A 26277-nucleotide genomic window follows, 5' to 3' on the forward strand; every position below is an offset into this window, starting at 1 on the left:
GGAAATTTAGTTGCAGATTAGGTATACAATAACAAAATATCAAGATGTTCATTTTTATGGCAGAAGAAACAACTCATTGCATCGAGTATTTGTAGAGACATATTACTTGTTAATTTTCTGAATACTCGATGCATATGCGTTGTTTCTCTTGGCACAAATAATGCTTACCTTATGGAGATTGATGATGCAACAAGCCTGACAAGCAACCTACTTAATTCTAGTTGGTGAGTAAACTCTTACCACACTAAAGTTATGTGCATTACTTATCATTATTATGGTCTCCTCTAAACGAAAATTTTGGTTGATTCATACTACCATTCTCTTTGCTTTTTGAGGATTCATTGATGCAAACACCTGAAGCTGGACAAATGATGAACAAGTGAGACCATGTTGGCCTTGCAAAGCTGTACAAGCGAGGGATTATCTTGTAACCAGGATCAAGATTCTTGAATTAAGTTTATCCCTGCCCTTGTATTTGCGTTGCAGGACATTGATAGAGAAATATAATTAGAACTGTTGATGTGCAAGAATACCTGGACATGTAGACAAGTTGGAAGATATGAGGCAATGTTGGTCCTGCGAAGCTGTGGAAGTAGGACAACTGAGAAGTAACACATTCTCGTCTCTAATTCTTATGGTGAGTAAACTCTTACTACAACTTTTCAGACTTTTTTATATGAACCGTGTATGTGAATTGCCAGTTACAATTTTGTCAAGTAAATATAAACTTTTGATACTTAGGTTGTCAATGTTCAAATTATTATTATTGAATGGTATTTCCAATTTGAACATTATTTCCAATTTAACTGAATGACAATGCACATGTAACTGAATGATTCTTTGTCTCTCCTGCGAACATTATTTCCAATTTGATTGTCACTAATTTTATTCTTTGCAGAATCATGTAAAAAGAAATGCCCAAATTACTGAATGAATCTTTCTCTCCTATGAGATCTGTTTCTAATTTTGGTTTCTGTTTCGTTTATTGTTTTGTCAGGATACTAGAATTGATGGCAAGAGCTGGTTAAGGCTACTATGATGTCAATGGACAACTTCTATTGGCGGATAACAACTTTTTTCAGCCAAGGTATATATAATGCAAAATAACACTTGCTTATATTTGGAAACTGCTGAAAAACACAACGATTCTCATTTGATTATAACCATATAGGGAACCATGTACTTTTTAGGCTTAAGCAGTTCTTCCAATGTAAAGATGATACTCGTATATAATTTACATATGTGAATAATTGAGGAGTATGTATTCCAGAATAATTGAATGAATGAATTCCTTATGCTTCTAGAATGAGAATGTATGTATTGTGGAATGAGATTGAATTCCACAATAATTGAATGAATGAATTCCTTGTGCTAGAATGAGAATGTATGTACTGCAGAATGAGATTGGATAATGGGTTTCAGATTCAGTATTACAGGTTCAGAAATGAATTGCAATGCAGCTTCAGAAACTAATTTTATTGCAGCTTCAGAAATGGATTGCATTGCATTGCAGGGTCCAATTATGGGAGCTTATTTATAACAGCAAAAAAAAACGGTTTTTTTTTCTTTTGAAAACTACTTTTTTTAACCAACGTCGAATCAACGTTATAATATCTGTTAGTAATTAGCACACCTGGCAAATTCATTACTGTTACAATGAATTTTCAACGTCTTAAAGCCGTTAGTCTATATGTTACAAGTGATAGACACGTGGCAGACGACAAACGTTACAATCAGCTGTTACGAATCGAATCGTTACATCAAGCTGTTATATCCAAAATGTTACAATCAATCATCAACGTTTGAAGCCGTTACTTTAAACGTTAGAGACACGTGTCATACAGCAGCTGTTACACCGAGCTATCACGGTTGAGAATCGTTACAATAGCTGTTAAAGCCAATCTGTAACAATAAACTAAACAACGATTAAAATCGTTGTTGTATCTGTTACAAGGAAGGACAGGTGGCAATAAGTCAACCGTTACACACAAAGTCGTCGTTACAGTATCTGTTACACTGAACTGTTACATACCAACTGTTATGATCTACACAATAACTACTATCCGCTACAACAAAATGACATCAGATAAATCTTGTGCTGACTAGATAACCGTTGGTGTATTTATTCCAACGAATCAAACCGTTATTTAATAAAATTTTATCGTAACGAAATGAACCGTTGATAAAATATTGTAACACTAATAATAACGGCACGTTTCCAACGTTTTTTTGACGTTACAATATATAGATACTAATGTTTTTTCAACGTTACAAAATCCCTGATTTTGTGTAGTGCTACTGTGCTAGTTTGTTCCCAAACTGTCTTGTTTTTCATTATAGTACTGAGAACTTACACATTCCATATTGGCTAAATCTTTGCTTTTCTGTGGAGAACTGCATTATGAAGGTATTAGCTTGGAATGTGCAAGGGTATGGGAATAAACATAATAGATATCACCTTAGGGATTTGATCAGGTCTAATGATCCAGATATAGTGTTTCTCTCTGAAATAAAAAATCTAAATAAAAAAATAACCAGATATACTAGATGTTTGAACTACTTTAAGTATTATTTTGTTAATCCAATAGGTTTATCTGGTGGTTTGTTTTTGATGTGGAAAGATGAGTTTGAGTTTGATGTGGTTGATATGAATGATAGATGTATAGCTTGTCTAGTAAGTTTTGATGCTAGGAGTGAAAAAACTTTGCTTGTTTGCATGTATGGCGCCTTAAATGATGTAGGAATATCTAATCAATGGAACTTTGTGCATAGTTTGTTAGTCAGGTTTAACTATCATCTTGTGATCATTGGTGACCTGAATTTTGTTATTAGACAATGTGAAAAACAAGGGGGTAATCATGTTACTCAATCACAACTGGATAGTGTTAGAAACCAACTAGATATGTTTAGTCTCACTGATGTTAACTATATTGGGTGTCCTTTTAATTGGTCTAATAGGATATCTGGAAATGATCTTATTTTAGAACGATTGGATAGAACTATTGCAAAAAGTGATTGGTTTAATTTTTTTCCTAGTGATGTGGTGCATCACTTGGTGAGCATAGGGAGTGATCATGTTCATATCCTTCTTGTTAGTTCTAAAGATGATAATCCTACGGGTTACTTGGTTTTTGGTACTTAGTTTTTGACCAAAAACCTGTGTTCGGTCTAACATTTGTCCAGTCTTTGTGTTTGGTCTAAAGACCAACGTTGACCCCCGTTGACTCGTTATATGATGACGCGTCTAACTGTTTGACTTGGTTTATTTTTTGTGCACCCCTAAATAATTATGCATTCACAAAACGATCCCCAAAATGGCAGCTCATATCCATCTAAAGGGGTGCCTTCAACGTCTCCATGTGACTAATCCTAAAACTATATCGGGAATTCCTCTCTCAGAGAGATGAGAACTGGAGGCGCAGGTGTGTGAGATTATTCAAGTGAGGAAGAACACGGATGAATTGATGAGTTTTAATGCTTGCAGTTACAAATCAACGGCAGCGACAAGGTCTTCTAGACTGGATTCTTGGCAAAGTTTTAACCCCATCATCACTACAAAATCTCTAGACTCGAAACCACTACCCTAACCCATTCTGCCGTGCTTCTTGGCTTCGATTCCAGGTCCTACCCATCTGCAAATACTCATTAGACCCATGGCTAACCGGACTTAAAACTTGGTTGAAAAACTGGTTGGTCCGGCCTTTTGACGAACACCTTGTCTGCGCCAATCAAACTGGTGAAGGTTATGTACTGTCTGTATATAGGAGATTGCACAATAACTCCTTCCCTGCAAATCCATGTCTAAACACATTTAATCATCAAACAACAACAGTATCATCTTTCTTGATTAGTTTTTCCGCCAAAACTTCATTCACAAATTTTCCCCAACTCGAGTTTGCTTTGCTGCCAAAAAGAATAGAGATTAACCCATTGTTCCTTATCTTCCGTAAACTTTCAAATACTACTTCATCTTCTTTCTCGACCAAGATCAATGGCAGCATCTTGAGCTTTTTCGTGGTTTCTCGACAATTAACAGATCCTAACAAAACCACAACCCGTATCACTTCTCATTTATCTTGAATTCGTAATCTTCTTTGAACCCTTGGTAATCAGCCATGGATCTTAGGTCTGCCAGCGTTGAGAATGGTGTAGTCATCTTGGTCGTGTCCTGAACTGAATTTGTGAAAGTCTCGACCTAATTTCTTATTCTGGGTTGTAAAGGGTTTGAGCTGGAGATGGATTTTTACATGGGGGCTGCAATTAAAGAGCTATTATTTTTTAGGGATCGTTTTGTGAATACAAAATTATTTAGGGTGCATAGACACGTCATCAAATAACGAGTCAACGCGGGTCAACGTCTGGTCTTTAGACCAAACGCAAAGGCTGGACAAATGTTAGACCAAACCCAGATTTTGGTCAAAAACTAAGTTCGAAAAACCAAATAACCCTAATCCTACTATGAAACCTTATAGGTTTAATAGATGCTGGTTTAGAAATAATAGCTATAAATCTCTAATTACTGAAAATTGGAATCATCTTGAGAATGGTTCACATGCTTTTAAACTCACTAGGTCTTTGAAAAATGTGAAGTATCTCCCAAGTCGGTGGAATAGGAGTACTTTTGGTAACATTCAGACAAAAAATTAATCAAATAACAGATCAACTTGATTTTGTTTTGCAAAATGGTGATAGAGTTAGTAATATGGACGTTGTCACTGATTTAGTAAGAAATTTAAAATACTAGAATAAAAATTAGAAGAAATTAGTAGAAAAAATTAAAAAACAGTGAATTTTGGTGTGAGTGGAGTGTTTGAAATTAGTGGTAATTTATAATAATAATAAAAATATGACGGTTTTTTACGATAGAAAAATAACCGTGGAAGGATTTATTAAGATCGTTTGCGGCTTAAGATCACCCGCCAGCGGTTTATCTTGATCAGCATGGACTTGCCAAAAGGCCCAAAATCGCCAGTAGATTTTTCTAGTCCACGCGCTTCTTGTTCAACCACCAAACACTTTTTCTTGAAAATTCTACTTTGCCTAGGGCTGCACAACGGGTAGGATATGGTTTATACCCGCCACCCTACCCGTTTATTGGCGGTTAAGAAAATCTTTACCCGTCACCCTACCCGCCAAATAGTGGATAGTGTAGGATACGGTTAAAAAAACTGGCGGGTAGGGTAGGGTTGGCGGGTATGGGTAGGGTATGTGGACCGCTAGTAGGAATTGCTCGAAGACCAGTAGGGTAGGATAATTTCGAGCTTTACCCGCCACCCTACCCGTTTATTGTCGGTTAAGAAAATCTTCACCCGCCACCCTACCCGCCAAATAGTGGATAGGGTAGAATACGGTTAAAAAACTGGCGGGTAGGGTAGGGTTGGCGGGTATGGGTAGGGTATGTGCACCCCTAACTTTGCCTATCCACCTAGCTGAATAAATTTTTTATTTGGTAAGTTCCTTTCGGCTTCCGAGTTCCGACTCACAAAAACAATTTTTCTAGATCAAAAGTCCCAATCCGCGTGGTTATCCCTCAACCAATCAGGATTTACTAATTTCTAATCCAACGAACAAGACCCAAAGAAAACACAACACACGGATGTTATCTGAATCCCACGGTTTCAAATCTCCATAAATTCCAAAGGAAACTCTCCCCTTTCCCGCTCAAGTCTCAACAAAAACAATTTTTCTGGATCAAGAGTTCAATCCGCGTGGTTACTCACCTACCAATCAGAATTCACCAATTTCTAATCAACGAACAACACCGAAAGAAAACAGAACAGACGGATCGCACTTCCATCCTACGGTCTTAAATCTCCACAAATTCCAGAAACTCTCTATAAATCTACTTCATTCCTCGGCCATTTCTCACAATCAAAACAAACCAAAACCACCAGAGAAAACAAAATCAGAGCAGAGAAAAAATGTCAGGAAGAGGGAAAGGAGGAAAGGGTTTAGGAAAGGGAGGAGCAAAGAGACACAGGAAGGTGTTGAGAGATAACATTCAAGGTATCACTAAGCCCGCTATTCGTCGTCTTGCTAGAAGAGGTGGAGTTAAACGTATCAGTGGTTTGATTTATGAAGAAACAAGAGGTGTTCTTAAGATCTTCTTGGAGAATGTCATTCGTGATGCTGTTACTTACACTGAACATGCTAGAAGAAAAACTGTTACTGCTATGGATGTCGTTTATGCTCTGAAACGTCAAGGAAGGACTCTTTATGGATTTGGGGGTTAGGGTTTGCTCATTCTTATTATCGATTTGGGAAATTTGTGTAGAAATTCAGTCTGGGTTTAGGTTTTCTGAGCTTAAATTATTATGTTTGTTGTTTGGTAGGATGCAATCTAGATCTGTATGTTGTTGGAAAGTGAATGGAAATCTTACCTTCTTCAAATTTGTGATTGCTCTAATTGATCTCAGATCTGTAAAAGATGACTGACAGATTTCTTTGATTTTCTTTTAATTTTTTGTTTGTTGATTTTAATTTCGTAGGGTTTCTGGAACTTGATAGTTGGTCTAGTGTACTTTTAATCTTCCGAAGACTCAAGTTTTCAGGTAGACCCACGATTGGATTCTAATTTCAGATTCAGATTCAGATTCAAAACCAAAATCACGTTTATTCACTCGTACATAAATTTTGTTGGTGCTATAGTCTGTGAGATATTGCTCAACCTTGATATGAGGCTATGAAGAAACGAAACTGTAATCTGGCTCTCAGTATAAGTTTTACTAGTCTCATTTACGCCCAAACATACTGAAGTTTTTAAGAGTGGTGAGATGCAGCTGTGGCGGTTTCCTAGTCTCACCGGCAATCTGTGAGACTCGCCCACATTAGCATTGATGCCTATAATTAGAGTATGCTACTAATGTGATTTTAGCATCTGCATTTTTGTTTACCATGTGCGATCGATTGCTGTTTTAGTGGTTCAACTCTGAAATATGAAATGCAAGCCTTAAAAGAAAGGAAAGTGCATTTTATCCAAAAACCTTAATCACACCCTACACAGTGTTACATAAACAAGAATGATGACAAGGACAGGGTTAGTAGTAGAAAAACCACATTATCTTCCTGGTTCATGTCTATTTTCTCGAAATACCTAGTAATTTACATAGTTACAAGAATGGGAAGCCTGATGATGCATATCTAAAATGGAAGCTGCACCCAAGAAATACACAGAGTGCAACTAATAATGTTCCAAGATATTCACAATCTGTCCAAAAGGGTAGGTCGTAGGTCTCATTTCAAATGCATTTTGTGATATCCAGTGTAAGCAAACCAGCTGTTTCGTCCGGGTTTGTTTTTGCTCACTTTCTTTAGTCTTAATTGACATTCAGATAATCTCATAATCCTTACTGATTGTGGGACTAGTCGAAAAGTAATTGTGAGAGTTTGTTTCTCCTTTTTTGCAGCATTCTTAGTGCAACTGATTTTCTCGAGAGGAAAAAAGTGGCATTCGTCTGAACAGAAATATGTTTGAATCTTTAGCATGTTCTTTGGAATGTCGTTCCAGATAAGAGCCAAATTTTCTGGCTCGGGAAGTGCACAAACGACATTAGAGAGCAAATGTCAGTGAGATATGAGGCAATTTATCCATTTAACTTATAATGAGTTAAGTTGTAGGTTCAACTTTATAATTGCATATCTTCTCCTTACAAATTAGAAAATGAAACCACACGATTCTTTGGCTTACTTAGACCTATGAAGTGCTTACGGCTTACGCTGATATAATGAACGGAAAATGGGTCATCTGTCCAAATATTTTTAAATCACGGTTCAAATGGACGGGTAAAAAATAGTTTGGGTGAAATGGTAAAAAAAAATAGTAAGGATGAAACTGGTTTCATCCTAGCTTTAATTTAAAAAATAACAAGGGTGAAACTGGATACATCCTGTATAAATTAAAAATAAGAAAAAATATTTGAAAATAGGCACGATAAAATTGGTTACATCCTACCTATTTTTACATTTTTGGCCATTTAAATAGTATCAAAATCTAACTGTCCATTTCACCCAGGAATTGTTGATTTTGGTCTTTTTAACCAATTTTGTGTATAATGAACGTCAACAAATTTGTCAGGTGGAAAAAAATGAGACAGGACTATTAATCTATTGAGGTTTATTGTACACTTGATTAGAGGTCATTAAAAGAGGAAACAAACTGATATACGTATACGATCGACAGATTAAGTATTCATCGTTATCGGACTATTTGTATTCATTACATTGCCGTTTGTTAAGATATGGTCAAGATATTATATATCTTGACATTATTGTGTCGTTATTTGGTTGTAACTGCATATATATTCTTGCTGTATATTTCCTAAATATTGTTAGGTGTATCTTTTATTTGCCTTATCTAGTTGTGTAAAGTTGTACAAATCAGGCCATTGCCTATCAATGAATACACAGAGAATTATTCTCACAACTACATTAGAATCTCTATGCTCATGTTTATCATGGCATCAGAGCTAGGAAAGATCTGAGAACCAGTTTCCGCTGCAATACAACCCAGAGAAAACATAGTAATCATGTCAAGAGAAGATTCTCAACCTATCACTGTTCGTTTTGATGGAACCAACTACAATCACTGGTCAATCCTCATGAGGAGTTTTTTTAAAGGAAAGAGTATGTGGAAGTATGTCGATGGTACAGAAAAAGCCCCTACAACAAGCAGTTTTATTGACAAAGGAAAAGAAGTACAAACAAAGGATCCAAAAGAAGAATGGGAGATTAACAATAACATGATTCTCACTTGGATTGGAAATACGGTTATTCCTTCTATAAGCATGCAACTCACCAGTTTTGAAGTAGCCAAAGATGCATGGGATTTTCTTTCAAAAAGGTACACTCAAGTCAACTTTGCTCAGAGATATAAACTTGAACAAGATATTAGATCTATGAAACAACCACATAATCAGACTGTTTCTGTTTTTCATTCTGAGATGTCTATAGTTTGGAATCAATTAGCACTTATGGAACTAAAATGGACTATAGATTTGGAACTCTGGCAGAAATATAAAGAGGAAACACGTTTAGTTCAACTTCTAATGGCTTTACGTGATGAGTTTGAGTCTGTTAGAGCATCTATTCTTCATCGATCACCTCTTCCAACTGTGGAAGCTGCTTTGTCTGAACTTATTGCAGAAGAAACAAGAAAAAGAATCACACCCAGAGATATCAGGAGTGTTTGTTGTGCCTACACGTTCAAGTTCAAATAAATTTTCAAGAAACTCAAGTGCTTTAGTGCAACGTGACATGTCTCAAGTGCAGTGTCACAATTGCATGACTTTTGGGCACTTTGCAAGGAATTGCAATATTCCATCAGCAAATTCCTCACCTTCTCCAATAATACCTGACACACCCACAACACAGTGTGGGTACTGTAAGGAACTTGGTCATTCATCCAGATTTTGCACCTCACCAACTTCAAGAAACATGAGAAGAATCAATGCTAATGGAGGAAACAAATCCAGTGCACCAACCCGATTTAGCTCCCAGTCTCACCTGCATCAACATCAAACTCATCTGCATTAGATGTACCTGGTGGTAATTCTGCACCAAATCTTGCTGATATTCAAGAGATGATTAAACAAGCACTCTCAATTGGTAACAATCCTACAGTTGCATCTGCCTTCTCTATCTCATCAGGTATTTATTCAAAAGAATGGTTTCTCGACTCAGGAGCATCAAACCATATGACTTTTAATCAAAAGTTTTTTGAAAGTCTTCATCCTGTCATCACCCCTAAGATTCATACTGCTGATGGATCAACAGTAACTGCAAGTCATATAGGCTTGGTCAACAATTCAAATAACTTTTATGTACCAGATGTGCTTCTTGTACCAAATATTACAATGAATCTTATTTCAGTTGGTCAACTGTGTGATCAAGGTTATAACACATATTGTTTTCCTTTTGGTTGTGCTATACAGGATATCAAAACCGGGAAGCTATTTGGGATAGGACGTAGAGCTGGTCGGTTGTATCTCCTTCAATCTCTTGTTCTCTCAGCAGAATCTAAAAGTCATGTCGTAGCTGCTACTCCCACTGCACCTGTGTTAATATCTCCCTTCATGTCTTGGCATTCTAGGTTAGGTTATGTTTCCTTTTCTCGGATTTCATATATGATCAATAAGGGTTTACTAAGAGATACTCAGTTAGATAAAGAACCAAATTGCATCTCTTGTAAACTGGAAAAACAACCAACTCTTTCTTTTAATCTTAACACTTCTATTTCAACTGAACCTTTTGCTCTTATACATTCTGATGTCTGGGGTAAATATCCAATTATGTCAAACGGAGGTGCTTTGTATTATGTCAGTTTTATTGATGATTATTCGCGTTATACATGGGTATATCTATTCAGCTCTAGAGCAGATTTTCTTAAGTTATATGTTGATTTCTCAACCATGATAAAAACTCAGTTTGATAAAGTGATCAAAGTTCTTCGTGCTGATCAGGGTGGGGAATATATTTCCAATCCATTCAAAGAATTTCTTAAAACCCAAGGCACCATTTTTCAACTGTCCTGCACTGAAACTCCAGAACAAAATGGAGTTGCAGAACGTAAACACCGTCATATTATAGAGACAGCTAGAACCCAGTTAATTTCTGGTTCAGTTCCTTCCAATTTCTGGGGAGAATCAGTCGTTACTGCAGTCTACACCATCAATAGAGTCCCAACAGCTGTCATAGGAGGAATATCACCTTATGAGCGTCTCTATGGTAAGAAACCAAACTATTCTGAGCTTCGAGTATTTGGTTCAACTTGTTTTGTACTCCTTCCAGAACGTGAACGTCATAAACTTGGTCAAAAGAATGTCTTGTGTGTCTTTCTTGGTTATGATATTGAACAAAAAGGGTATCGTTGTTATGATCCAGTTAATAGAAAGCTTTGTGTTTCTCGTCATGTCACATTCTGGGAGAAAGTTCCATTCTGGTCACTTCCAAGCAGCAAATCATCATCTTTTGAGTCTTTCACTTATTCTGATCCATTTCCTAGTGAATCCAATCCTAGCACTTTTCCTATATCTACTCCTGAAAGTCCATCTTCTCTAGTTGTTGATCCACCAAATACTGATGATCAAGACCACTCTACGACTCAACCTGACAGTGCAACCCAGGAACGAAATCCTGATTCTGAAGAAAATTCTTTGCCACCTCGCAATCGAAGACTGCCAGCTAAGTATGCAGACTATCATTGTTACTTGTCTTCTACTTTGTCATTTTATGAACCCAAGACATAGAAAGAAGCTGCAGTCATTCCAGAATGGCAAGATTCAATGGACGATGAATTGGAAGCACATGCAGAGGCAGGGACATGGGAAATGGTGGATCTTCCTCCTGGAAAATCAGTTGTTGGAAGCATATGGGTCTATAAAGTTAAGACCAAGTCAGATGGTGAGTTTGAACGATGTAAATCACGAGTTGTTGCAAAAGGTTATACACAAGAGTATGGTGTTTACTATGAAGAAACATTTGCACCAGTAGCCAGAATGGTTACAGTTCGTACATTACTTGTTGTTGCTGCAGCACGACAATGGGGGATTCATCAAATGGACGTGAAAAACGCTTTTCTTCATGGTGAGTTACAAGAAGAGGTTTACATGCAACCTCCTCCTGGTTTGCCTCATGAACCTAATCATGTATGTAGGCTTCGACGGGCATCATATGGACTCAAACAAGCACCTCGTGCTTGGTTTGAGAAGTTTAACAATACAATTCTCCAGTATGGATTTACACAAAGCTTTTGTGATTCAGCTATGCTCGTCAGAAAAAGGAATTGTCATTCTTCTCTTGTATGTTGACGACATGGTTATTACTGGCAGTGACCTACAAGGTATTACTGAACTCAAATCATACCTCAGTGATTGTTTTAAGATGAAAGATCTTGGATCTTTAAGTTACTTTCTTAGCATTGAAGTTTGCATGTCATCCACTGGTTATTTCATATCACAAGTCAAATATGCATCTGAGATTCTACAACGTGCAGGGCTGTCTGACAATAAGGTAACTGACACACCTCTCGAATTGAATGTAAAATACAGTCCTACAGATGGGACTCTATTGTCTAATCCAACACTGTATCGTCAACTAGTAGGGAGTCTAAATTACTTGACTGTTACGAGACCAGACATAAGTCATGCAGTTCACATAGTCAGTCAGTTTATGTCTGCTCCAAGGTCTACTTATTATGCAGCTATTCTCAGAATTCTAAGATATATCAAGGGGTCTCTTCATCAAGGTCTGTGTTTCTCATCCAAGTCTGATCTCACTCTTCAAGCTTACTCAGATTCCGATTGGGCTGGGGATGTTACAGACAGAAAATCTATTACAGGCTACTGGGTGTTCTTGGGAGACTCATTGATTTCATGGAGAAGTAAGAAACAAAGTGTGGTTTCTTGTTCAAGTGCTGAAGCAGAGTATAGAGCTCTTGCTCACACCACATCTGAACTCATTTGGTTACGGTGGCTTCTTTGTGATATGGGAGTTCAAATTTCTGCTCCTACACCATTGTATTGTGATAACAAGGATGCTATTCAAATTACACACAATGATGTCTTCCATGAACGTACAAAACATATCGAGATAGATTGTCATTTTACTCGTCATCATTTTAAGAAAGGTACAATCACTCTTCCGCATGTCAAATCAGAATTTCAAGTGGCTGATCTTTTCATCAAGACTCACTCTGCAGCTCGTCTTCGATTCTTAATTTCCAGACTCAAGATGTGTACTCCACCATCTTGAGTTTGAGGGGGGTGTTAAGATATGGTCAAGATATTATATATCTTGACATTATTGTGTTGTTATTTGGTTGTAACTACATATATATTCTTGCCGTATATATCCTAGATATTGTTAGGTGTATCTGCCTTATCTAGTTGTATAAAATTGTATAAATCAGGCCATTGCCTATCAATGAATACACAGAGAATTATTCTCACAACTACATTAAAATCTCTATGCTCATGTTTATCACCGTTCAAATTGACATTTGATTTCATTTGCTACAAAAGTTTTCATGAGATTTCATTTGCTACAAAAGTTTTCATGAATTAGCTTGGGCCTAGGAGAACTTAATATGGAGTATGTCACTTGGTAGGAGTATTCCCGTTCAAAGAGAATAAGGTCACCAATACTTTCTGGATTTGGTTCTGTATTTGGAATCCAATCCTCATTTTCACAGTTATATTCATGTTTCCGTTTTTCTCGCTATCAATTATCAGTCCCCTGCTTCATAATTATTTTTAACAGATTCTATAACAAATTTACTTGCCCACATTTGCCATTCAACATTTAAATCTAGTAGTTGTAGCAATGTTGTTACTTTTGCTTCTTCCCTAAAGTCGGAGAAGACAACACTATTTCAACAGTGTGTCGTCATAGAAGACACACTACTGCAGCATCTTTTCTAGTTGACATCAGAGATATGTGGACTAAGATCCGAAATGTGGATGAGAAAGAGAAAGTAGAAGAAAATATTCTCAGGCAATTTTGTTTTTGTCTCATGGACATCGCAATATGAAAGAAAGAATGGCGAAATAATGGAGAAACCATAGGGGATAGTATCATAAAAAGAAACACAGATCGACATATGTGGTGCTGAAAGTTCTTTTTCCTTTTTGTCACAAGTCACCCTCACAAATACATAAAGCAGTTGCCCACCGCTTATTCCCTCTTCAAACTCTATATAAACTCGAATTGGTGATAACTTTTTTCATCACCTTATATTATATTCATTCATCTGATCTTTCGCCATGAAAGAAGTATGGCATAAAGGGAAATAAAAACTGCGTTACTGATGGAGTGCAAGGCGGGGCGACCGCCGGCAACTTGCAGAGGCACTGGATGTTTTTTGATTAGCCAATTTGTAGTGAATTGTTAGTAATATTGTTAACATTATGAAACATATACCATAGCTGACGCTATTTGGTGCTACTCATCAGCCTCCTTGTTTTGGTCTCTACGGAGTGTTCATGTGATCTACAAGAGGAATAATTAGGTGCATAACAAAGCATACTTGCATAGTATGTATATTTTGGTGCGTACTTGGTCTCTTTTAGATGACACGAACACTCCGCAGAGACCAAAATAAGGAGCCTGAAGTGTACCATTAAATAGCAGTAGTAGTACTAGTAATTTTTGTATTTAGCTAGGGGTGCAAGGATTATTAGCATATACGCGCATGCATTAGTAGGAAGTTGAGGATGGATAAGATCCAAATGTATGATTTGCATATGTTTCTTTTGTTAGTACAGAATTATGTAATCTAATAATCTAAAGAAATGACATTACAACTTTACAACGTTTTGTTCGAAGTATGAATACCTAGCTGCATAGCAAACTCATCGTCTATATCATTTTTTTTTTTTGAAATTCATCGTCCATATTATGGATGAGAGAGCAAGCAGTACTATCAACTTTGCCAAAATTCCCAAACCTTTTGGTGAGCCGTTAGAATTTTTTTTTTTTTGGCTGGGCGCAAACTTGGTCTAGTTTACTCTTCCTTTGATAAAGATATACATTGTTCCAAAGTTGATCTGAGACTAGAGAAGAAATATAACTGTAATTTAGCTCTTAGTTTTAGTTATACGAGTCTCAAATTGAAGTTTTTAAAGTGGCAGGATGCAGCTGTAGCTAGCTGGTCTTGACTATTGTGGGTCTCTCCCCTCGAGCTAAATTATCCCATGGATTTTAGCATTTCTGCATTTTATATGGGCGCACAGAGTGTTTCAACTTTGAAGGACGGACTATAAGCCTAAAAACTAAGGAAAGGGCATTCTATCCAGAAACCTTAATCACAGAGCAACCGACCAAAATCCTTGACTCCTTGTATGCCACACCAATATTAAAGCTAATCTTTTTCCTAACGTCCAGGTCATTTTCACAAGGTTGGGTCAATTTTGGGGCATTTTGCCACTTAACCCTTAAAGCTAATTTTGTACTAAAAAGGTATCTTTTTTTTTTTGAAAAAAATCAAATTAAGCTAATCGACCAACTAGTACATACTGTTGTGTTTCTCGAATGCTGCGTGTTCTTTTCACTATTCTCCCGGGTGTTCCAACTGTGAAGTCTTTCTCACTAGTGAGAATAAGAATTACTCCCTCCGTCTCTAAAAGATAGGCAGATTTGTGTGTAAATTTAGACACAAACCTGTCGCCTATCTTTTAGAGACGGAGGGAGTATATAACATGTTTATGAACGTGAATTTATACGACTGCGGTCAGGCCCTACCATATAAATACCTTAATCAGCCACAAACGATAGTTGAGAATATGGGATTTACGACTGCGTCACGACCAACTCCAAGACAAGACATCAATGACAGCGAGAATTATATTTTTGTCCAAGAGTTGATGCTAAATAACGGAAAGGAGTGGAATGTCTCACTGGTTGCGCATCTATTTGAACCTGCAACTGCAGAATTGATTCTCAATATGCGGATTTCAATAGCTGTTGTTGATAAACTCATATGGAACCTAACAAGAAATGGTAACTTCACGCTGAAATCAGCCTACAACAAACTCCATGAAGACAGTCTGGGAACTCTGCAAGTTTCGCTGAATATTGAAGGTACAAATCTGAGCTGGAAAGAATTCTGGTGAATAAAGATATGGCAAAGAGTCAAACATTTCTGGTGGAAATGTTTAACTGGCATTCTACCTACTAAGGAAAGGTTGTCAGGAAATTGCAGGCATATAAACCGTGATTGTCCGTTTTGTGGACAGCATGAAGAAACTATCACTCATGTCTTGTTTTCATGCTCATTCTCCAGAGTTGTTTGGATGCAAGTGCCGGGTGGGTCTACTATTTTACAAGGAATGCACAATACTGCAGCTACAATTTTTGAAGGATGGGTGCAATAAAACCAACAAAAAAATTCTTCTCCAGATTGGTTGATAATGGCAATGACAGTCTCATGGATTATATGGAACGAGAGTTGTGAAGTTAACTTCCAAAACGAAAAGGCTGAACCCTTGGCAGTGGCTAGGAGAGCTATTAGCTTTGCAACATATATCAGTAAACTGAACTTACATGATCAGTTACAAAGCACTAATACCCAAACTAGCTCTCCCCCAAAACCTGTGTGGAAACCACCACCAAATCCATATCTTGTTATAAATTGCGATGCATCTTATGATACTAATACTGGACTAACCGGGGTCTCTCTTGTTTTGCGTGATTCTGCAGGCACTTGGAGGGGATGCTATGCAAAATGCTATGCAGGAGTAAGCAATTCAAAACATGCAGAATGCTTGGCGTTTTTCGATGCTGTCAGCTGGAGTAAGGAATTGCGACATACTCATGTAGTTTTCGAGACTGATCTACGGACAATTGAAAGCTACATCAACTCAGCAAAGCCAGTTATAGCGTGGAAAAATGAAAGCATTCTAATAGATGCTTTAGACTGTCTTAAGTTTATTCCTGGTAATGTCATTATAATTATAGAGATTGCAATAAACTTGCTGATGAGTTAGCCAAATTCAGCAGAAAGTTTAGAGTCACTAAAGTTTGGTCACCTGGTATCATTGCAAACCAATTGATCCAAGACAATATACTGGTTTCAGTTAATTAATCTATTATTATTTAGCATAAAAAAGTATTAGGGTTTAGATTTAGTTAAGCTAAGTTTTTTCCTAAAATCAAGAGATTGATCAAAATAAAATTATATTTATATATATTTTTAATGTCAATGAAAAAAATTATATTGTACATAAAAAACACTACCAGCCAAACTGTTTGGGTTAGGATACCGTCACTCCGATTGGTTTGCGATCTCTTTGGTACCAAATAAAAAAAATGAGAGATTATTTTTTTTAAGAAATGATACATTATCCTGGAATACAAGTTAACAAAAGCCGATTATTTTACCTTTTTTTATCATAAATCACCATTACGACTCTCCCACACAAAAGACTTCTTTATCATGCCATCTTTCGCATGGACGAGAAATTCACATTTAATTCGATGCCTTGTAATAATTCTTTACTGGCCACGGACATGATTTGTTTTTCATTCTTGTTCCACATCTGTTTTAGACTGGGTTACACAGACACAGATTCGGGGACGCGGACACGACACGACGCTGACGCGAACACGAGCGATTTCTCAGAAAATTAGGACGCGGACACGTATATATATATTATTTATATTATACTAATTTCAACAGAATTTAATATACCTATCATGTAATTTTTGGAAAAGTGGACATGAATTTTTTATTTTCTCTTAGTTTTTTATTTATCATATGAAATTTTGTAATTAGTGGGCACATATATTAATACATATGTTATAATTGTCATGTAAACTTTTCATTAAAATTTGTATGAATCTGTTAGTTTGGGGTTTAGGATCTTTAGACATACTATTAATTAGAATATATAAAGTTGAATTAAAAAAAATGGTGGATCCGAGATTCATAATAAAAGAGGTGGGGAGTCGATTTAACTTTTGAACAAAAAATGAGATAATTTTTGTAATGTCTAGGGGAATATACGCATGCTTCAGAAAAAAAATAAATTAGATAATTGATTTATATAATTAATAAAATAATTAAATTGGTTATATACATAATAGACGAATTATGAATCAACAACACACAAGTGGAACGGTAACCATTAATTGGACGCATCAAAGGGCACGAGTTCGAATCTCAGCCCCTCCCGCAACTTTTTAATCCAATAAAAAGTAATTATTAAGGAACGATTTTTTGGGACCATGGTTTTATTTTGGTAAAGGCATTAGAAGTAATTTTAGGTCACCCCATATCTAGTTATTTATTTAATACCTAATCTACCCTCTTAATTAATTTTAGGTTATGATTAGTGAATGATTTAGTTAAAAATAATTAGTGAGATTAAATTAAAAGATGGGTTTATTATTAGTTGAGTAGAATTATTGAGAGAGTAGAGTTAGAGAAGATGAAGGAGAAAAACATGGAAAATAATTCTTTTTTCCAATTCACTAAGTTTGAGTATTCAAATGATGAAAACTCATCTGATTCTTCATCTCCATCCTCTCCTAGAATATTTGTTAATCTTCAAAATGATTCGGATTTGAACTGGATTTTGAACAGTTCCGTTACTTTATATGAAGAACAAGTAACCGAACTCATCTGAAGCTATAGTTCGGTTACTTTATATGAAGAACAAGTAACCGAACTCATCTGAAGCTGTAGTTCGGTTGCACCGTGAGATGAACAAGTAACCGAACTCATCTGAAAGTGTAGTTGGGTTACTTGTTCCAAACACGCAGGTTACCGAACTCTCTAATAATTTCTAGGAGTTACAACGTTATGTTCGGTTGGTTCTCAACTAATCGAACTTTGGTGTACAAAGTTCGGTTGGTTCGCAAACTGCATGCACTTTTGATCTAACCGAAATTTACGTAATATAAGAATATATAAGTTTACAAAGTTCGGTTCTTTCGCAAACTTGAACCTAACAGCTAACCAACCGAACTCTGAGTTCGGTTTCTGCGATAAAATTGTGAAGTTACCGAACTTAACAAACAAAAAAAATGTGAAGTTCCAGCGTCTATTGGCTAAGTTCGGTTACTTTGTAGTTTTAACTTTTTTTGCGAACAAACCGAACTCTATTGGCTAAGTTCGGTTATTTTGGAACTCAACATAGTGGCCACAACAACACAATTCGGTTAGACTGGATTTTTTTTTTTTTTGGTTCTAAGGGTGGAGTTCGGTTACTTTGTAATTTTAATTTTTTTTTGCGAAACAACCGAACAGAGAGTTCGGTGACTTAGTTTTAAATCCAATAGAACCAAACTGTTCTTCGTGCTCTTTATTTTCAAGAAGTTCGGTTAGTAAACTAGGGTTTTTTGGAAAATCGACCTAACCGAACATGGCTCTGTAACTCCTATTAAAACCCTATTTTGATGATTTCTATTCGATTGAAGCAATCAAAATCAAATTAAAGCGAAGGGTTTGTTGGAAAATACCTCCGGAGTGGTCCCATGGCAGAATCAGGTTGCGGTTGGCGTCTTTTATACTCGATAAAATTATTATGTAACCGAACTTAATTATGATTGCATTGATGTTGTTACATTTCTTAAATAGGTGGTGGTGGTAGTGGTAATCGGCGGTAGTGGGCGGTGGTGGTGGTTATATATATAGGTGGTTATTAGGTTGGTTTTATATTAAATTAGGTTAAGGATAGGTTAGTCATTTCAACATTTTAGGACACCCCTTATCATTATAGGGAAGGTGGCCTAATAAAATCATGGTCCCCTCAAAAAAACCATGGTCCCTAAAAAACCGTTCTTATTAAGCCAGAACCTAAAGGCCCATAGCGTCCGAGTTCGATCCCACTCGCGTCCTTAAGCGTCCAGCGCGAGTCCAGTTCAAAAACACGTGGGACGCGCATGTGGGCGCGTCGAGTCCGCGTCGTAGGCGCGTCCTGCGTCCACCGTGCGTCGGACGCGGACTCGGCACCAAAACTGGTGCGCCCGTGAATCCCAGGTTTTAGTAAGAAGTACGACTTCTTTAGAGCTGTGCGAGGCTTAATGACCCTGTTAGATGTATTGTAGCTTTATCTTGCCGTGTATGTTGTGAAACCATAATTATGAAGTTATAGTTTCTGAATTCTGTAGGTGATGCGGCAAATAGTTTGCAAGTTGTACAGTTTCCATTTTTATGAAAACCATTTCTCATTCGTCTTCTATTGATGTAGGGGCTTACGAGCATTTACCATATTAGATGAATACAAGGGAGATACTACAGTTTCTAACGTGTCTCCTCCATTGAGTTGCAATTTTAATATACTAATATATTTATTAATAGAAAATAGTAAATGCTATTCAGACAATAAAAGAAAAAAAGAAGAAGAAAATGACATTGGGAGGGGGTGTGGGTGGTGGTGTATACCTCACCCAGCAATATTGGTTGGCTTCTCTTAAATGTAGTCCACACTTTTATTAATCATAGTCCAAAAAATTTAAGTTAAAATGAAAAATCAAAGTTACCAAACATGTCTTAATTTTTTTACTAATAATCCTACTTCTTCCCAAAAATCAAAATATAAATCCTAACTTTTTCTTTTTAGGTCCAAACTAAATATACTTCAAGATCCAAACTAAATATTTTCAATTTATTTCTAAATGTTCTCATTATTCTTATAAATGCCCAATTATAAATCTTAATGTTCACTTCTCCCCTAAAACAAACTAAACCAAACTTTTCACCTTTTCTCCAAAATGATGTTTTTTCCTAAATCATGATTACAGTAATATGGATTGAGGTTATATATTCTAAGATTTTGATTGTTTTCCAAAAAATCAATTTTCTAAAATTCCATAACCACTGTTATTCTATAAAAAAAGAAATCTAAGATGATGTTCTTTTCTCCCAATCCTCATCATATTAAATTGAGTATTCTTAAAAATCATCCATTATGCAATAGATCTTACATAACTTTGATTATAAAAATTATATAATTAACTTTATTTTTATTTTTTTGATTTAGGGATTTGATAATTTATTTTGGGCTATATTTAAAAATTGTGTATAATTTTATGGTTATGTTAATAATTATAAGAATCTGTTTGGTTAAATTAATGACACATTTTATGTGGGTTATGGTTAATAAAAGCATGGGCTATATTTAAGAGAAGTCTACTAGTTACACCCGACGATAGACATACATAAGAGATATAGCTGAACACCTAATGATAGACATACATAAGAGGCCAACCAGAACAATAAAAGAAAAGAACTCAGTTGATCATCGTTCCGGTTCATTCATCAAGTCCTTTCGGGTGCTAAATTACCACAAGTTCATTCCTTAGTTTTTGAGTCATGCCTGATGTTGGCTGGCCCTTGCTGATCTCTCCATGAAATGAACCGTATGGTATTGCCCTCGACATTGTTAGAAAGCTGGTGACTGTAATAAAATCTCAACAAATACTCGCGTTTCCGTGCTAAACTAGCTACATAGTCTGGCAAAAAGTTTGCCTCCCTCATGACATGTTCTAGACGATACCCTCGGCCTTTTATTTCTCTGCCTTGGTTGTCATAGCTTCCTGTAAAGATTTTGTTGAAGCGTGTTTCCAATGTTCTTTTTATTTTTTGAGAAAGATTCCGCTCCTTGGATGTAGCTTGTGGACAATCTCTCCCTTGCAACAAACCTATGGCATTTTGACTGTCTGATCTAATAAAGATTGGAGTAACCTTAATTTTATCTTCAGATACATGTTGCTGGTGTGCAGCTGCATGCTGGAGGTGTGAATCTACGGCGGCATCGATCGCCTGCAGCTCATGAAATGTAACAGTCTCAAACTCTGAGAGACGAATCTCCTTGGATGCCGCATAATCATAATCACCTAGATAGTTTCTGACTGAGAAGGCAATTGCAACACAAGTCGGGTCACTGGTTTGTTCTATAAAATCATAAGCAGCATCACAGATTAAACAGTGTAATATTTCATTTTATCTCCAAGTCGAGTCCATTGCTGTTCTTGGTCAGGTTTGAGTGGTCGAGTTATTGTCCAAAACTCACGTTGAAGCAAACGTCCATCTCTATTAAATTTATAGAGGTATTTGTCTGATATCATTGGATACGGAAGTGGTGGAGGCTCAGTTGTTGGTAGTATGTTTTTTGCTGGTCCTCTAGGACTAGCAGCTGATACGGTTTACAATCAACTATAAGTAGTGGATAATCAAAATTTGCAAAGAAACAATGGTACTGAAGTTGTTGAAGTACATGTTTCTCCGGAAACGAGTTTTGTCTATATTGGTATGGATCCATTGAAGTGAAAGATTACAAGCTATTGGTTATTTCTAGTTCTCAACTCTACTTCATACAACACATTCAGTACTAGTACTGCTTCAAAAAACAAACAAAAAAAAAGAATAAAATTCATTCAGTCCATATACATTCGATTATCTATATATCAAGACATGCAAAATATCTACCATCTATCACAATAATATCATATAAGAAATAGCAGAATATCATATAAGAAATAGCAGTTATGAAGTATAACAAAACTGGAAGAAGGAGAAGATAAAACAAATGACTTACATGTTGCAGTTGATCATGGAGGTGAAAGATAAAGCAAAAGATAATCCACTCTTGAAAAAAAGAATCACACTCTAGTATTACTAACACTGCTCTCTCAATTGTTTCTCAACTCTAAACTCTAGTTCAATTTGAAAAAAAGAAACTCTAGTCTTTCTACCACTATTCTATACTTTCTTTGTTCTTTCCTCAACTCTAAATACTAATTTAGAGGAGAGAGTGGTCTTGAGAGAGGAGGAGTTGGAGTTCAAATAACTTTTTCTTCTCTTGATTAAATTTTGTTGCTTGCTTTTACTTCTTGCCAAAGAGGCAAATGACAGACGCAAGGAAAAAAAGATTCAATCTGTGATATTTTTTCTTGTCATTATGAGAGGCGCAAGAGAGAAACAGATTCCATTCTCGGTGAATTTTCGGCTTTTGTGTTTGAATGATGGGAAAACTGAACATCAAGCGTACAATTATTATTTGATCCCTGCCCACAAAACACAAAATGAGTTTGGGTGGGAAACTGGGAAGCAATACGGAATAGCAATCTAAATGAACAAGAATGGCAACCAATAATTCTGTTGTCAGCTCACCCCCTCGCTCATAATAAAGAGAAACCACTACGTAAATGTTCAGTTGGTGGATGGCCCACTATAAAAAACAACCAAAGATGTCAATCACAAACTTTGTTCAAAAAAAATAAAAAATTTAGAATTTCATGAAATCGATAATCAAATCGATATAATCAAACAAATTGATCAAAAAACTCCTTCATATATAATGAGACAAATATATCTCCAGTTTAAAATTACTAACAAAAAATCATTACAACGATTAACTGAATCGGACTCTAAATAATAGCAGCATTAGAAAAACGGGTGAAGAAGATGACGGTATACTGGTCGGCTCCGGATCAACCCAAACACGAACCATAGTCACTAATCCGGTCGAGTCAGTTATTTTACCGACTCAAAACAAAACCTCCTACTAACCATTGCTTGTTCATTTTAACTGATTGATCCTTGAGTAATCACCATCCTCTAATGACCATAAACACACAATTAATCAAGTTTATTCATTGATTTAAGCCCATAAATTTTAAGAAAAAAATGGTTTGAAAAGAACTAAACCCAATTTAGAACACGAATTCATACAAATTACAAGCCACGCCTAACTAAAAACGTGTCGCTACGGAGTACGGCGAACCCCCTCAACACCTGATAAAAAGTACACGATGGGGCGAGGCAAAGCCACATCACATCAAATAAAAAATATGATTAAAAGAAAAAAAATATCCTACAATTTTACAATACATCTAAGTAGTGAAATGTCTTTGTAGACGCTTAGAGCAAGGCCAGGATATCTTCCCTAACTTAGTCAAGCCAGTAGATCCTCAACATTTCAAAGTAACGTGCTAAGCTGCATTGTTTTGTTTTTCTTAGCAAGGCCAGGACATCTTCCATAATAGTTCAGGTAAGTTATAATAAGAAAATGTATTGTATTGTTTTGTTTGTTTGTTTTTTTCTCCTAGGCTGTTGCATTTTTGTGTGTTTGAGACTTTTATTTAGGTTAACACTCTAGCTTTTTGTAATGGTTTGTTTAGTTTAGCGTCGAACTAATAATGGCAAGGATACTACCACAAGAGAAGCGTGTACATCGTCTTCCTGTTTGTGGCTTATACAAATTTGCTCCATCATTTCAGCTGTAGAATTATCTTACTGCATCAATTGGATCCTCACTACCACTACAACAGACAGGTTGGCCGCGACTATGTACTTGGTACTCCCAAAATAATCTTAAGCTTGCATCGGGACAAGGCGAGGCGTAGCTGAGCCAAACATGCATTGAGATGGGGCGAGGCGAAGCCGAGCCACACCAAATAAAATATCCTAAACATGCATCAGGACGGGGCGAGGCGAAGCCGATCCAAGCATGCATCGGGATGGGGCGAGGCGAAGCTTTCCAAGCATGCATTGGGATGGGGCGAGGCGAAGCTTTCCAAGCATGCATTGGGGTGGGGCGAGGCGAGGCGAAGCCGAACTTTACCAAATCAAAAATATGGTTAAAAGAAAAAGATGTCCGGGCGTAGCACGGGCACAAAATCTAGTACAAATTACACTTATTCATGTTTAGAACTATTGGAGAAACAACTCCGTCCAAATTAGAAGTTTGCCAAGCAGAGCCGATCCTGTGCTTAGAAGGGCCCTGTGCGGAAAAATTTCGTAGGGTCTTTTATAAGGTCAATATATTTTTTGATAATTTCGATAGCAAAAAAAGTCAATAACTTGCAAAATTATAGATGGTGTACTAGATAAAGCCTTAAATTAAATAGGAGCCGTAAAATTTTTTTGTTAATGTACACCTACAACAACACCATCCGAAGGAATCTCACAACATCTTAAAACATATAGCCATCGTTATACTAATGTTTACTAGATTTTGTGCCCGTGCTACGCCCGGACAGCTTCACAAATTTGGTTCACCAATTCAATCTACAACTACAAATTACAAATACAATGCATCACTGCCTCTTTCTTTGATTTGGTAAAGCTCGGCTTCGCCTCGCCCAAGTCCCCAAGTCGCAGTGATGATAGAAACAACCCCGCCTGACAATACCCAGACACCTACTGACAACCCTTCAAAACAATTACATAAAAATAGAAGTGATAACACCATAATGTTTTCATTATGCCCCTGTCTTCTTTACTACTACGTTCATTTCTAATAGTTGGTATGCGTCGAGTTTCAGAATCACTGTTGTAGGAATTTTAATATGATGAGCATAATCTTAGAAACTTAAAATTAGAGATATTTGAAGCCCAAAATATCTGGCTTTGCCTACTGTTCTCATATTTGAAATTATGTATACGTGGTTTGTTCCTACTGTCCTTCCTAAACAAACATACCAAGCAAATCGCAGCTGCAAAATTAAACCAAACAAACAATATTTATAACAAAATCATCGATTTGACCAAAATATACCAAGAATGAATAAGAAAGGAAAGAATATGGTTACAATTTACCAAAAGAGAATGAGATGTGGTAGTGTATCCGCTTCAATAAAAATCGTACCAGCAGAATAGATCAAAACTATCAGTTTTAATAAAAATCGTACCTGCAGAATAAATCAAAATGATAGAATTTTTTTTTTATTAACTTGAGAAAAATAAGCTATTAACAAAGAAGAAACAGGAAGGACAAAAGATAGGGAGGCAGGACGACATATATCATGATTATGGTAAAAATCAAACATACCCATATCTAAGAATTCAAAAAGGAAGTAACCCTTAACCTAGTAGAATATATAAAACAGATTAGTTTTGTCCCGAATCTGGGCACTGTAATCTGTATCAATCCATTAACAATGACATAAATCACTTTCAAGTAAGGAGTCGAGTTGAAAAAGAAAACAGTAAAATTAAACACAAAAAATTGATTAGAGTTTACCTTGAATCAAATGGGGACTGGGGCGAGGCGAAGCCGAGCTTTACCAAATACAAAATATGGTTCAAAGAAAGAGACATTGATGTATTGTATTTGTAGTTTGTAGTTGTCGATTGAATTGAATTGGTGAACCAAGTTTGAGAAGCTGCCCGCGCGTAGCACCGGGTATCTTTTTTTTAACATATGCTACAGGGTGTGATGTGGCTTCGTCTCGTCATGTCGTGTATTTTTTATTTGGTGTTAAATTTTTTATTGGTTGTGGCTCGGCTTCGCCTCGCCCCGTCCCTTAGGATTTTTGATTTGGTGTGGCTCGGCTTGGCCTCGCCCCGTCGTGCATTTTTGATTTGGTATCGCAAGGATTCGCCTTGCCTCATTGTGTTGCATTTTTGATTGGGTATGGCTCGACTTCACCTCTCCCCGTCATGTATTTTTGATTTGGTGTTGAATTTTTGATTTGATGTGGCTCAGCTTCGCCTCACCCTGTCGCTATATATTTTTGATTTGGTGCAACGTGGTTTTGCCTCGTCTTATCGTGCATTTTAGATTTGGTGTCGCGGGACTTCACCTGCCCCGTTGCGATGCATTTTTGATTTGGTGTGGCTCGGCTTCGCCTCGCCCTTGTCCGATGTATTTTTTATTTGATGTGGCGTGGCTTTGCCGGCCCCACCAGGGCGCTTAGGATTTTGCCATCTTTGAACAAAGAACAAAGCATTTTGGATTTGGTGTGGCGTCATCTTTGAACATCATCACAATACGAAATTTACCCTTCCCATTTGTAGTACGTAAGTAATGGTTTTGCCACCTTCTCCATAATACT

General features: G+C 36.6%; 3 protein-coding genes across 3 annotated transcripts; all 3 read left to right on the forward strand.

Moving 5' to 3' along the window:
• The first annotated feature begins 5875 nt into the window (after positions 1–5875).
• On the forward strand, positions 5876–6448 carry LOC113313841 (histone H4). The gene has a single exon (XM_026562630.1). The coding sequence runs from the start codon at positions 5922–5924 to the stop codon at positions 6231–6233; it is 312 nt and encodes a 103-aa protein (XP_026418415.1). The 5' UTR covers positions 5876–5921; the 3' UTR covers positions 6234–6448.
• A 4831-nt stretch (positions 6449–11279) lies between these two features.
• On the forward strand, positions 11280–12747 carry LOC113312386 (uncharacterized mitochondrial protein AtMg00810-like). Its single transcript, XM_026561136.1, has 3 exons — positions 11280–11397; positions 11530–11765; positions 11878–12747. Exons 1-3 carry the CDS (start codon positions 11280–11282, stop codon positions 12745–12747), a joined length of 1224 nt encoding a protein of 407 aa, XP_026416921.1.
• A 3155-nt stretch (positions 12748–15902) lies between these two features.
• LOC113312387 lies at positions 15903–16478 on the forward strand. The gene has a single exon (XM_026561137.1). The coding sequence runs from the start codon at positions 15903–15905 to the stop codon at positions 16476–16478; it is 576 nt and encodes a 191-aa protein (XP_026416922.1).
• The last annotated feature ends 9799 nt before the right edge of the window (positions 16479–26277 follow it).

This window comes from Papaver somniferum, chromosome 9 (genome assembly GCF_003573695.1).
Source record: "Papaver somniferum cultivar HN1 chromosome 9, ASM357369v1, whole genome shotgun sequence".
Taxonomy (NCBI): Eukaryota; Viridiplantae; Streptophyta; class Magnoliopsida; order Ranunculales; family Papaveraceae; genus Papaver; species Papaver somniferum.

What these genes read in the sequence shown, in the direction of transcription:
- LOC113313841 (XM_026562630.1), top strand. Translation starts at nt 5,922, where the DNA reads ATGTCAGGAAGAGGGAAAGGAGGAAAGGGTTTAGGAAAGGGAGGAGCA.
- LOC113312386 (XM_026561136.1), top strand. Translation starts at nt 11,280, where the DNA reads ATGGACGATGAATTGGAAGCACATGCAGAGGCAGGGACATGGGAAATG. An exon ending in AGTTAAGACCAAGTCAGATG is followed by an intron (nt 11,398 to 11,529) that starts GTGAGTTTGAAC and finishes TTGTTGCTGCAG; the next exon opens with CACGACAATGGGGGATTCAT. An exon ending in TTTGTGATTCAGCTATGCTC is followed by an intron (nt 11,766 to 11,877) that starts GTCAGAAAAAGG and finishes GATTGTTTTAAG; the next exon opens with ATGAAAGATCTTGGATCTTT.
- LOC113312387 (XM_026561137.1), top strand. Translation starts at nt 15,903, where the DNA reads ATGGCAATGACAGTCTCATGGATTATATGGAACGAGAGTTGTGAAGTT.